We start from the raw sequence: 15,002 nt of genomic DNA, 5'->3' as shown, positions 1-15,002 counted from the left end.
TTCCTTTATTCATCAGTGGTCACCACAGCAGAATGAACAGCCAACTTATCCAGCATGTTTTACACAGTAGATGCCCTTCCAGCTGCAACTCAGTACTGGGAAACACCCATACACTTTCACATTCACACACATACTGTACACTACGTCCATTTTAGATTATTCAATTCACCTACACTGCATGTATTTTGGACTGTGGACGAAACCGGAGCAAAAAAACCCACAAGAAAACGGGGAGAAGATACAAAATCCACATAGAAATGCCAACTGATCCAACCGGGACTTGAACCAGCAACCTTCTTGCTGTGAGGTGACAATGTTAACCACTGAGCCACCATACCACCCTTTCTCAGCCATGTTGCTATCAAATAATGCAGTTGTTATGCCAAGTCGCTTCTGTAAACTAAAGCTTGCAATGCTTGCGTCGCCCTCGAGTTCTTCTGATTGGGCCACTGCTTTGGAACTGACATTATAATGAGCGGTACTGCATGTAAAAGTAAAAAAAATAAACACAGCAGTCATGTACGAGGCACTGCAAAAGTTCCAAATGTACTGTAAAACCAAATGTAAAACCCATTTAAAAAACTATTCCGTAAATATTTTGGAGCTTAAGTTTGAATGATTTACAATACAGACATATATCCATTTATTGCTTATGTACAGTAATGTGTAAATATAGAAATATAAACTGTTTATTGTGACTTAAGTTATTTATTAATCTTTATGTCAAATTAAAAATACATGTTTTTCAGCCAAAGTTTACAAGAACAACTATGAATATGAGGGAGACTCCCAGAGCTCTGTATATTCAAGGGTCTGTAAAATGACCTTGTGCGTCTGTCTAGTGTGTTAAAAACATTGAAAATATAAGACACTCACTGCATCCTAAATGACACACTGTACATTATGCGCTTATACACTCAACCATGTAGTGTATGAGTTTAGTGTTGCCCAAAGTAGAAGATCAATGATTTTTTTTTAATTAAATGTTTGACATTTGTGAAATAAAAGACTAAACCACCAAATAGTACCTGTCATGTGTAAAACCACATTCACCTTCAAAAGATGGCATAATCACTTGACTAGGAGAACTGTACTTGATATTTAATTCAAGATTAATCCAAATGAATACAAAATGAAAAAAAGTAATCCAACCTCAGCACCCGATAGCGCCTCCCCTTCCACTACATGAGCAAAGCTGTGACTGTTATTGGCATGAAATGTTTAAGCAACATTCCACATTTCTTTTTTAGTTGAATAAGTGCATCATCTGGGTATTTAGAGCATTACTTACACCAGTGTTTCTCAACCTCCTTCCTGGAGGACCACCAACACTGCATGTTTTGGATGTCTCCTTTGTCTGTCACACTCATTTCAGGTCTTTCAGTCTCTGCTAATGAACTGATGACGTGAATCAGGTGTGTTTGACCAGAAATGTGTTTGAGAAACACTGACTGAAGCTGCAGTCACACTGGGCTTTGTGTGTGCGAAATTCTGTCGTACGGCGCTGCGAAAGGGGGCGGGATTAAACAAGATGATTAGACATTAAAAAAAACAGCGATTTGCTCCATGTTTTAAATTTCTGTCCAGAGAGGTCCTGTTTTGATCCTCGATTGGTCTCATGCAGTCAAGTGATGCGATTTCGCAAGTCAGAGTTCACCAAGCTTGAACTTTGCACCGCAGCGAACTGCGAAACTTGACGCATGACCTTGCGTTTCCGGTCTGACGCATTCGCGTGCGTATGAATGGAAGTCTATGGGAAGAAAAGCCCAGTGTGATCGCAGCTTTATACTATTTATACTCCAAATGGTGTAAAATAGTGCATAAGTATGTGATTTGGGAAGCACCCATTTTGTGTGTACAGTATGTAAACAAGTCTGTAGTCCCACATGCACAAGGACAGTGACTGATGAGGAGTTGTCTACTGCACACTGTAAAAAATGCAGGGTTCTACACAATTCATTCATGTTCTCTCAACACAAATCCATTAATTTACATAACTAATCTAAGTAGATTGAATATGAAATGATTACAAAATTGTAAAAATCGGGTTGTTTCAGCTCATTTTAAATTTTGAATGCACCCGCTGCTGATATACAGTAACAACTGATGAACGGACATCCCATGATGGCATTTTCAATAAAAGAGATTTCAGATTTAAAGCTTATTGAATCTTCAATTGGGGGTGGCTCAGTGGTTGGCACTGTCACCTCAGAGCAAGAAAGTTGCTGGTTCGAGTCCAAGCTGGGCCAGTTGGCATTTCTGTGTGGAGTTTGCATGTTCTCCCCATGTTCACGTGGGTTTCCTCCAGGTGCTCCGGTTTCCCTCACAGTCGCAAAACACAAAGACATGCTGTATAAGTGGCCGTAGTGTGTGTGAGAGAATGAGTGTGTATGGTTGTTTCCCAGTACTGGGTTGCAGCTGGGAGGGCATCCGCTGCGTAAAAAACATATGCCAGAATAGTTGGCGGTTTATTCCACTGTGGCGACCTCTGAAATAGAGACTAAGCCGAAGGAAATTATTGAATCTTAAATTTAAAGCTCAATTAATGTCTATTTGTTATTTTTGGAGAGGGTTGAACTTATCCTTCAATAGTTCAATACACAGTCTCCTAATTATATGAAGTTTTATGTTTCATTATTCTACTTATTTTGTACTTTCATATCAGAAGTAGCTTTTCAGATCTGTAGCTGACTGTGACACTTCTGTCTGTTCAAAATAAACAGAAAAAAGCAAGCACTGGGGATTTACTGCTTATTCCTGTGTTATCAAACCTGTATTGAACCGTGACCTCAAAACCGAGATACATACTGAACAGTGACATGTGTACCGTTACACCCCTACACAGTATTGTATGTATGCTGTTTTCCTCTAGTTCCGTTTGGGATTTTGTTGAGCAGATTTAGAAACATAATACTGACAAACAGATAAGGAAAGCCATTGCTTGAAGTTGTACAGTATCTCAAACATGTTTGTGCTGAAGATACTGATTAAAAAGCCCCATCTCCCCCAGGGTTTTTTTTTCTTTCTACTTTTGGATGATATGATCTTAGAACAAAATGATTTTTTTTATAATACAGTCAATTTATATACATTCCTTTAGTTTTAATCTCAGTGAAATGCAAGAGATGTACAGTAGCCTCCAGGCCAAAGTCCGCATGGGATGCGTTTATGATTCTTCCAGTGAAGTTTTACACTGTGTCCACTGCAGATGAGGTATCATTTCCATCCTTTTCTGCTCCACTGAAGTGAGTTCCGTCTCAACAGTGCAGAATCTTAATGAAGGCTTTGCGAAACTCGATGTTGAAAGTGGTGTATATGATGGGATTTACAGCACTGTTCACATAGCCCAGCCATGTAAAGGCAGTGTAGAGTTCAGGAGGGACTTGGCAGTAAGTGTTGACAATGTGTGTGATGAAGAACGGCAGCCAGCAGATGATGAATACACCTAAAAATAAAGCAGAGGTGTTGAGGAGAATATTATTTTTTAGTTAGTGTTAGTGTTTTATTGTGTAGTTGACTAAGCAAATGGAAGATAAAAGGCTGCTAAGACTGAACAGTAAAGATATTTATGTTACAAAAAATTCATTTTTCAAACAAATGTTGTTCTGTTGAACTTTTTATGAATCAAAAATGTATCACCGTTTCCATAAATATTAAGCAGCATTTTTTTTACCACTGATTATAATAACATCAGTAATAATTGATGATGATTATGATGATAATAATAATTCTAAATATCATCTCAATGATTTCCTATGGATCGTGTGAGACTGAAGACTGGGGTAATTATGCTGGAAATTCAGCTTTGACATCAGTGGAATAAATTACACTTTAAAATATATTCAAACAGAAAACAGTTTTTCTGAACTGTAATAAATATTTCACAAGTTTGCTGTTTTGCTGTATATTTGATTTTAAAAAATGCAGCAGAAAAGACTTCTTTCTAAAATGGCAAAAATGCAAACAGAACTGAAAGGAGTATGTTGAATTCATATTTAGCTGTGTACACCCATTCCACAATAATCAACTGACTTAATTTGTTCATGTATTTTCAACTTACAGAATAAATACATTATTTAAGTTACCAAATTAAGCAGTTGAAGTGATTTTATATGGTTCCATGAAAGGATTACTTAAGTTAATTTAACATAGATGTATTATTGTGCTTTTTTTATTCATTTAGTTGGTTAATTTAATTTAAATAGTTTTAATTAGTTAGCATTACACTTTTAAACACTATATCAAGTCTTTCTCTTTGTTCATCTTGCTCAAAAACATATAAAAGGATTTTTAAATTACTTTTACTCTCCTCATTGAGTCTGAAACAAAGCGTGCATTCAGCAAAAATGCTCAATTTATTCTAGTGTACTGCACATTTTAGAGAAGTACATTAATTGAAAGTAAAGAAAGCAAGTTGTGCAGATTATAAATAATATAGTTTTGCATTTTATTCAATAACAATACTCCACCTGTCAGGATTCTGCCACTTCTGTCGTGTTAATTTTTGGTTTGGTGGCAGAATCCAGACACTAGTCCTGCCTTGTCTAGTATTTTGTGCTCGGCTTGAGTTTTCTCGGGTCGAACACTCATATTTCTTGTCTGACTTCATCTTTTGTATGAGTATCATCTTGGCTGTGCTCGAGCCGTACAGGCTCCTACTTGACACAGGCGTGTGAGGTCCGGGCCTTCTCAGGAACTGCACTCTCATCCTGGAGTGCATTTCCCAAACAAAGACATAACTCGCGGCTGAACTATCATAGTATGATGCATATTTTGGGAAAAGAACGACGTAATGACGAGTGTTTCCCACAACTGTTGCTTCTCTGTCGCAGATCCATTGTTTGAACCACATTAGTTATAACGTAAAACGTCTATAATGACTGGCATGGAGTAACTACTTCTTTAGAGAAAAACGCCATAATTTTTGTGCAAATTATTGTTTTGTATATTGTTTATTTATTTATTTACTTTATTTTATTTATTGTAAAAGTCTACTTTTACAAGTTGACACATTCCAACCACTGCAGAAATGTCCTAATCAACAGGCCCATGTCATATACAGTACAGATACATTTCTTAATAAATAACCTACTATAAATTAAATTAACATTAACAAATGCTATTTATTTTTGTTTTCACAACCTTTGGAGACGTAACGTAAATTCTGCTTTTGAATAATAGGTCACCTATAGCTTTTGACATGAGCTACGGCTTGCGTTCAAAATGGCATAAATGTTTTCAAAGTGCACTGCAAAGGGAACGCAATTGTCAATATGAAGATTGCTAAAACTGAACTGTAAAAATACTTTAAAAAGCAAATAACAGCTAAGAGTTATGAGTTTAATGTTTTTTTTTTTTTAAATCATTCCAAGTTTAAATGTTGGAATATTCTAAATGAATAGGGCATAGGGGGGATAACGGGGAATAGATCACAGCCAGGAACTATGTTTCTAACTACAGCTCCAGAGGTATAGTTGCAAGCATACACGTTTGAGATGCAGTTTGCGAATATTCGTTGGAATGACGAATTTGGGAAAAGTTTTTAATGATGGAAATTGCGACCTTAGTTAGCTAACGATGGTTTGCAGAAATGCACCCCTGGTGTGTTTGTTGTTTTATTCGTGGCATGGTGTTATCATTCTCAGCACTCCGGTCTAGTTGGTTTCGATTAGCGCTGGGATTGGAAACATACATGCTGCATGTGAGCGCACGGTAAGTGTTTTCATTCATCGTGTGCTTGTGTCTTGCGTTCTGTTTGTAATGGTGTTGTCTTAGCACGTGGTTCTGTGTTTTACATTGTGCTTTCTTGTTGTGTTTTATATTGTTAACACGCAGTTAATGAGTTCTCCCACTGGCTGCATGTTCTAGTTCTTTTACGTGAGCACATGGCTTGTGTTGTTTTGTAAGCTGCGCCTCAAATGGCACACTATGCACTCATGTACTTATGCACTTACACACTCAACAGCATGGTATATGTATGCAGTGTTGTCCCAAATAGAGCACTAATGTTTTTTTTACTAAGCGAAAATTCAAACCGTTTCCCTGATGATATTTGACAGTTGCCAAATCAGTGAAATAAATGACCAATCAAATAATACCTGCCATGAGTATAAACACATTCACCATCGGGAGGCGCTATAATCACTCTCGTAGGAGAATTTTGCTTTCACCATCTAAAATAAATTAAGTTACCCAACATGTGCGCCCAATAGCTCCACCCCTTCCGCTACGTGAGCAAACCTGTGGTCGTTGAGTGCGTGAAGTGTCCATCAATACACACTTCATTTTACCGGCTGAATGAGTGCATCATCCGGGTAATTAAAGTGCACTTATTATTTTTAGAGTTTCCAGTGTGAACGCACTACTTACACTATTTATACTACAAAATGGGGTAAAATAGTGCATAAGTATGCGATTTGGGACGCAGCTTTAGTGTCATGTGCTCACGTCTGTTGTCTAGTCCCACCCTCCATGTTAACCCATTATTAGTTTATTATGTTCACCTGTTTGCTTGTTAATTATTTCTGCTTATAGTCTCCCCATACCTGCTGTCCTGTGCCAGTTCATCCTGCCTGCCTGTTCGTCTTGTCTTCCCTGCCATCCCAGTCTAGTTTGTTTTTGCCGTTTTGTTAAAGTTTTCCCCCTCGGGTTGTTTTTGTTGCCTTTTTGTTTTATTTTTACAATTAATAAACCAATAACTTACTGCATTTAGGGTCCTCACTGCCTTTCCTTCCTGAAACGTGACACCACCTGTCTGCTATTGGTCAGAAAACAGATTGTCTTGCCCAAAAGTCACACCATTAGCTGAGCCAGTGATGCTGTTGTCAGGGTAATTGTGATCCAGCAAGAACGCTTTTTTTGGGGGGGGTTTGGAAAGTGCCACAGTGTTTGCTCTTCGTGAATAAATCAACCAACATGTTTGTGTTAAAGTTCTTGAAAAGCACTTACCAAGGACAATAGCTAACATCTGAGTGGCCTTCTTCTCCTTCTGCTGGGAGATTTTGCGTTTGTTAAGAGTTTTGACCGATGTCTGAGTTTTGCCGGTAGGGGAGACCTGGATCTCGAATGCTTTGGCCCCTTTCGTGATACTGCTGGTGTTGCCATTTCTTTCAGGCTTGACACCAGCTTCAGGCGATGGAGGTGATATGTCAGTTTCTCTTAGATTAGAGTTAACCAGCCGGCTGTTTTGTTGACTTCCACCAGACTGATCCTGCTTCCTCTGTCTCGAAGGGTTTCGGTTTGTGATCTCATCCATCTGGATGTCGTCCCCATTGTTTACGACCTCTTTTATGAAGATCTAACCAAAAAAGAAGATAATAAAACCTGATTGGCTAAGGGTATGTTCACACAAACAGCTTTAAAATATGAAGCATTTCACACACTTTGACCATTCATTTATATAATATCAGTGTACCTTTTACACAACAATGTTTTCTGTCAAAAGCAAGAAACTTTTTATATGTTTTGCCTCCTCGTTTACATGACAATGTTGTTTTGGGGACTTTAAATGCATACATTTAAAAAAAAATTGGTGTCAAATTGGAAATCTTTAAAAATGCTGCCATTGTCATGTCAATGTAAACGCTCAAAAGCAAAAGTCTTTAAAAACAATGATGTCATTTTCATGCATATGGAGATGAATGGCAAGCACAAACAAACGATACACAACTATGGTGGAAAACATGATAGTAGCGTTGTTGGTGCTACAATTGTTTGCTAATTCTTCATCAGCAAAGTGTGGATTTACTTCACATAACAACCAAAATTAGAGATGTATCTTATTACACACACAGCAAATTCTACATAGACACAAGCACAGAGACACCAATGACATGTCGTCACTTGCTGACAGTTGTGTACTAACAAGACGACGGCACCAAATACTGGCCTGACATACATGATACAGCATTTATGGTATTTTTCATGAATCTATTTAAACGCATATCATTTTGAAAACCTCGTCTAAACGTAGTCCGAAAATGCTAACTTCGCTAACAGGATTTTCAAAACGTTAGCATTATCAAAAAATGCTAATATTTGTGAAAACAGTGACATTAAGCCCTTGCTTATTAAAAAACAACAACAATGTGTTATATGCACAGACAAGTGTTTCTCTATGATGAGATGGCCTGGCATGAAAAATAAAGTTTTTAGTCTTCGTAGATCCATGTGAACCAACATTTTGTCCTGTGTATGCTAACCCAACACAATCTCACTTTTCGTAACATTTTGATTTTATGGCTTCCATATGAATTTGTATGATCTCATTCGTACAATTTAGTATGATTTGCTTATCCCCCAATGATGGTTGGGTTTAGACGTGGGGTTGAGTGCCACACCTTCTTGTTAAAATCATAAATGTTCATACGACTGAACTCTAAACTGACACTAAACTAATAAAACATAAAATAGTTACATTCCCTTGTGAGATCAGGCTGGCTAACCTTTACAAATTGTACATAGTTATGAGCACAAAGACACCAACGGCATGTTGTCGCTTGCTGACAGTTGTTTACAGACAAGATGACGGTGCCAAATATTGGCATGACATACATAATACAGCATTTTGGTAATTTTCATGAATCTATTTAAACGCATATCATTTTCAAAACCTCGTCTAAACATTCTGAAAATGCTAACTTTGCTAACATGATTTTGAAAATGTTAGCATTATCAAAAATGCTAATATTTGTGAAAACAGTGACATTAAGCCCTTGCGTATAAAAAAAAACAACAGTGCGTTATGTGCACAGACAAGTGTTTCTTTATGATGGGATGGCCTGGCATGCAAAATAAAGTTTTTTGTCTTCGTAGATCCATGTAAGCAGAAATTGCTTTGTCGTCTGTATGCTTACCCAACATGATCAAACAGTTTGTAACATTTTGATTTTATGGCTTTCATATGAATTTGTATGATCTCATTCATACAATTTAGTATGATTTGCTTATCCCCCAATGATGGTTGGGTTCAGAGGTGGGGTTTGGTGCCATGCCTCCTTTTTAAAATTATAAATATTCATACGGCTGAACTCTAAACTGACAAAACATAACACAGTTACGTTACCTTGTGAGATCAGGCTGGCTAACCTTTACAAATGTACATAAACATGAGCACAATGACACCAACGACATGTCGTCACTTTCTGATGGTTGTTTACCAACAAGACGACGGCCCCAAATACTGGCCTGACATACATACTACAGTATTTTGGCCATTTTTGAATCTATTTAAATGCATATAATTTGAAAACATTTTCTAAACCAGGGATGTCCAAACTACGGCCCGCGGGCCATCTGCGGCCTGCAATCCGTTTTGTGGCGACCCGCGAGGTTTTTTATAAATATCAATAGAATCTGGCCCGCTATACAAAAAGAAATGTAATTCAATAAATAACCACCGGGTGTCGCTATGACATGCCTTCAATTAGGCAACAGTTATTGATATGACGTAAAACTAACCGAACAAACTGAACATAATTGATTATCACACTTTGCCGAGCCATGACGCAACCAAGAAAAGGAAAATCAGCGGGAATCAGAGGTCAGCGGGAAATGTGTCTGTTTAATTGGCCAGGAATCAGTTACAGTAATGAAGAAATATAATATTAAACGACATTATTAAACAAAACATCAGACCTTTAGCAAAAAGTAAAGCAATTAGCAGCTGCGCTATCAGCTCAACAACAGCAGTTTTTTCGTGCTAATAAAGTGCAAGAAAATTCTACGCTGGCTAGTATGAGGTAGCTCAGCTAATCGCACAGCACAGGAAACCCTTCACTGAGGGAGAATTTATAAAGGAGTGGCTGATGAGTGTTGCAACTGTAATTTGCTCAGAGAAGATTCAAGATTTTAAAAACGGAAGTCTTTCTAGAACAATGTTGGACGACGAAATAAAATAATTCCATAATAATACACACACACACACACACATACATACATATATATATATATATATATATATATGTTTGTCTGTGTGATATGTAAAATTTGGCCCAAAATTGTTTTGCATCTGGCCCTCAGCCCAAAAAGTTTGGACACCCCTGGTCTAAACATAGTCTGAAAATGCTAACTTTGCAAACATGTTTTTGAAAACGTTAGCATTAACAAAAAAAGCTAATATTTGTGAAAACAGTTGACCTTACGTCCTTTCTTATAAAAAACAACAACAACAATGGCCGTATGTGCACAATTTTCTTATGATGAGATGGCCTGGCAAGCAAAATAAAGTTTGTAGTCTTCGTGGATAAATGTGAACAGAAATTGCTTTGACAGCTTTGTCGTCTGTATGATAACACAACATGATCTCATGGCAATTCATAAGATTTTTGATTTAGAGGCTAATTTGTATGAATTTGTACGATCTAATTCATACAATTTGGTATGATTTGCTTATCTCCCAATGACGGTTGGGTTTAGGAGCGGACTTGGGTGCCATGCATCCTTTTTTAAAATCATACATTTTCGTACGACTAAACTCTAAACAGACACTAACTTACAAAACGTAAAACAGTTACGCTTCCTCATGAGATCAGGTTGGCTAACCTATAGAAATGCCAACTTTTCTGCTTTATAATGCATTGTTTCATGTAATGTGCAGTAAGGCCAAGAAATGAATCCACTCTCTGAAATGGCTTACCCCACTGACAACCTGTTTATTGTTTCAGTCAATATAACTTTATATAAAGTGTACAGTGAGTGCAGAGATTAGTATTTAATAATTTGTTGACCACGCTGTCGTTCTCAAATGTCATCTGTCTGCATTACTTCTGGAGGTTGCAAGCACTAAAAAAATCCTGTGAGTGCGATATCTGGGAAAACAACAGCGAAAATGGATGTACCACATTTTGTTGTTCACAGGAAATTCCCACTGGACTTGACGATCACAGTGCACAGTTTCACATCATCGGGATTGGGTGCATTTCTGAAACACACATGGGAGAGAAACACCAGACTGTTTGTGACAGATTTAGACCAGAAAGGAATTAGTCGTCTCGCCCAAGGTTGAGTTTAATTTCTTTGCAATTATAGAAATTGGAGGAATATTCGAGCTTGGTAATTCCAGTCGGTTACCAGCGATATTTTTAATGTCAGCTTATAGATCATATTTATAGGTAATCCTTTACCATTTTAAATGACCTGTTCTGCATAAGGAGGATTGCTAAAGCTTAGCGTTCTAGCGCATGTTTTGGATGCAGATGTGGCGAATCTAAAGATCATTTCAGATCTGAATCCAAAAGTTCTGCATTTTGGAAACAAGACACTTGCTCTATAGAAACATGAGGAGGAGTTTTGCACTTCAAAATGAACCGCTCTCCTGAAATAAACATGATGTTGATCTAAGCCTGTTTTCACATCAGAATGCTTTGGAGGAGACGCAGCAGTGACAGAAACTACTGATAGGAGATGCGATGTTTACTTTCGCCGTCAGGACACAGCATGAGAACTCCCTACCACAAATGGCTTTCAATAATGCACTGATGCCCTTGCAGAAGCTTAGGATGGGTAGATAAGCTATCGGTTTCTCTAAATAATGCTATATTGAATTTATTCTGCTGCAACATGCGCTCTGGTGAAGCCTAGCTGCATCTGTGTAAAACAATGTGCAGACTAACTATTATTATATATAGCAGTGATATGAAAGCTGTGGCTCACTTTCTGCTCATCTCACATTGATTGCTGTATGTTGGGAGAATCAATACAACAACAAAAAAAAAGAGATCGTTCTAGACTTCTATCTTCAAAGATGTGCAAGCATGTACTAATATCCACTTCTATTCAGCTGCTCATTACTGCTACACTGCTGATGGGAATTTCAGCGCTGACCAAATTACTATGAAATTCATTGACACTGCAGTTTTTTTTAACAATCCCATTCGCTACCTAACTTCTACTTGAGTGCCGAGTAGTGCAAACTTTCACAACTAGTCATGAAACAGCTGACTCTCACCTTTATGGTCGAGCTCATATCATGTCTGTAACTGGGCATGTGCGTTTGGTGTTGACCACGTTTCCGTCTTTTGCGCAGTACTAGTACCACGGTAGATCTGCACGTACAACTAGCAGAGTTATGATGAAGGGAAGTAGAAGGACACAATGGAGGAGTAAACTACAAAGGCAGGATTCGCAATCACACAGAGAGCATCGTCATGGGTGACTGGAATAGAAAATACAGGGAAAATTAGCTAGCAAAATATTCGGAATATTTTAAATATTCTTAAATCAAGAAGCATTTTTATAATAATATGGACAAGTTAAGTGAGTTTTTTTCTTAAAACATAAAAATAAAATAGTCTGACAATGGGGTAAGAAAAATAATCTTGTTTTAAAATCGAAACGTTTCCCCAGTGATGGTTGCAGCTGGAAGGGCATCCGCTGCATAAAAACAAATTGCTGGATAAGTTGGCGGTTCACTTCCGCCTGTGGCGACCCCAGATTAATAAGGGACTAAGCCGAAAAGAAATGAATGAATGAATGAATCAATAATCGAAAAACAAGAATATTTTTCTAACCCCATTGGCAGATTATTTTGCTTGTTTAAGGAAAAAATCGCTACATTTGGGCACATTATTTCTCAAAACAAGACAATATTTTATACTTGTCTAGAAAATGCTTCTTGATTTTAGGAAAATTTAGATATTCAGACTAGAAACAAGACAAAAATATCTAAGTAAGAAAAGCATTTTTTGCAGTGCATGTTCACATTTGTACCTTAAAGGTATATTTGTTCATTCATTCATTCATTCATTTTCTTTTCGACTTAGTCCCTTTATTAATCTGGGGTCGCCACCGTGGAATGAATCGCCCGGTATATTTGTTATTATTGTTTTTATTTTTACAATTTTTTTTATTACTATGACCTTTTATGCTTACTATGACCTTTTATGTGAAGCTGCTTTGACACAATCTACATTGTATAAGCGCTATACAAATAAAGGTGAATTGAATTGAATTGAATTGAATTATATTATATATTATGATATTATTATTTAAAAAAAAGTACAAATGTGTACCTCATAGTACCTTAGATATAAAACTGCACCCTAAAGGTATGCAAAATGTCAGTTTACGGTATCTTTGCAGTACAGGTACTGCCCCAGCTTTGTACCTTTCTTTCTGAGAAAGCATCAAGAGATATAATATTTCATTATTCAATATAAAAGATTCAAGTATTTTAAATTATAATAAAATAATTATGCATATTTAATTAAAAATGTATAAAAAAGAAAACATCTCATATTCATAAATAATTATAAAAAATAGAATCACATAATATTTAAATTAATGGTGCAGACGTTTAAAGAATAATTACATAGAATAAAACAAAAATGTATGCATGTACTAAAAAAACGCTAAACAACATATTAATAGATTATTAATACATAATTATAAAATAATAGACTCACATAATATTTTAGATTAAAGAGTGCAAACATTTAAGGAATAATTACATAGAATAAAACAACCAATAACAAATAATACCAAAGGAGCAAATCAAATAATTATCCAAAATATATACAGACCATGACTTATAGAAAGCTTTTTTTAAAGAATTATTTTAAACACCATGCTATAGTATTATTAATAGGAAGCAGAAATCAGGTTTTTATACCCAACTGACTTGACAAATGACCTTAATAATCTACAGTTAGAATGGTGATCCACTTGTCATGAGAATAATCGTTTATATGGGTCAGTCCATTCCAGTTCCTTGTCTATGGGAGTCTAACAATCAAACTTCCTGGTATCTTACATTATGATTTGTTTGTTCTAGCTCACGAGTGGCCGTGACCCTCGTCCCACCCCACTGTGCGCATTCAAGCAGAAGAAAGCGTGTGCTGGATTAAATCACTTCCTCTAACATAACTTTCAAATGAAGCAGTGACCCTAACTTCATTTTAGCTGCCCCTAACACCCAGTGTGCAGAAAGATAAAGACACTAGTACTCTGTAAATTCAGCAAGGCTGTTACATAGGTACTATAATAAATATTATCAACAGAGGCTACTTATTTAAGCTTACGTCAAGAGGATCCACTTCAATTGAGTTTAGCTGTCATAATCCGTAATTAAATCATTTGTAGAATATGCGTAAAGAAACAAAGGAACAGTGGTGGATACTTTGCAGGAGAGTAAGCTTTTTATTTGCTTCTAAAGCTTCCTTTTAAAAATGTCTATCATTTTTTACTTGTGTGCCACAATCATTTAACATCCGTAACCTTCGTTTAAGGGCACTCTTAGCAAATGCATGCAAATTAATCACATTATTGAAGAATTTGATTAGCAGAGCGTGGAATTAATTGGAATCACAGTTTAATAAACAGTCTCAACTAAAACTAGAAAAGTAAAGTTTGTAGACAACTGTATGGTGGCTTGAGGAAAGCCTCATCTGAAAGTTTGAAGAAGTTTAAAGATTAAAAGAAGTTTGAAACAGTTGCCATAGATAGAAAAACACACGTATGTTAGCATGTTTCTAGTATAGATTGGCATGTTTCCTGCTAGGCAGTTGAAGGGTGTTCCGAGTGGTTGCTAGGTGGTTACCAGGGTATTGCTACTTAATTGTTTGGTTGTTCTGAGTGGTTGCTAGGCGGTTGCTAAGGTGTTGCTAGGGTGTTCTGAGTGTTTGCTAAAATGTTGCTAGGTGGTTGCTAAGGTGTTCTAGGTCATTGCTAGGTTGTTGCTAGGTGGTTGCTAAGGCGTTTCTTGGTGATTTATTATGGTGTTGCTAGGTGGTTGCTAGTGTGTTCTGAGGTGTTGCTAGGTGGTTGCTAAGGCAATTCTTGGTGGTTACTATGGTGTAGCTAGGTGGTTGCTAGTGTGTTCTGAGTGGTTGCTAGGCAGTTGCTAAGGCGTTTCTAGGTTGTTGCTATGGTGTTGCTAGGTGGTTGCTAGTGTGTTCTGAGTGGTTACTAGGTGGTTGCTAAGGCATTGCTAAGTGGTTCCTTAGGTGTTGCTAGGTGGTTGCTAAGGTGTTGCTTGGCGGTTGCTAGGGTGTTCTGAGTGGTTG

At 37.0% G+C, this 15,002-nt stretch overlaps 1 protein-coding gene across 1 annotated transcript in view; it reads right to left on the bottom strand.

Annotated features, from left to right (window-relative positions):
• Positions 1-2,076: 2,076 nt before the first annotated feature.
• drd2a (dopamine receptor D2a) overlaps positions 2,077-15,002 on the bottom strand; it is a 28,712-nt gene continuing 15,786 nt past the window's right edge. Inside the window, 6 exon segments of the mRNA XM_056474557.1 lie at positions 2,077-3,445; positions 6,949-7,284; positions 9,159-9,181; positions 10,856-10,922; positions 11,947-12,037; positions 12,039-12,147. Of these exon segments, the coding sequence (XP_056330532.1) occupies positions 3,258-3,445; positions 6,949-7,284; positions 9,159-9,181; positions 10,856-10,922; positions 11,947-12,037; positions 12,039-12,147 (814 nt within the window). The 3' untranslated portion in view covers positions 2,077-3,257.

This window comes from Danio aesculapii, chromosome 15 (assembly GCF_903798145.1).
Source record: "Danio aesculapii chromosome 15, fDanAes4.1, whole genome shotgun sequence".
Lineage (NCBI taxonomy): Eukaryota > Metazoa > Chordata > Actinopteri > Cypriniformes > Danionidae > Danio > Danio aesculapii.
The sequence above is the reverse complement of the archived record's forward strand: the minus strand, read 5'-3'. Positions and strand labels throughout refer to the sequence as shown.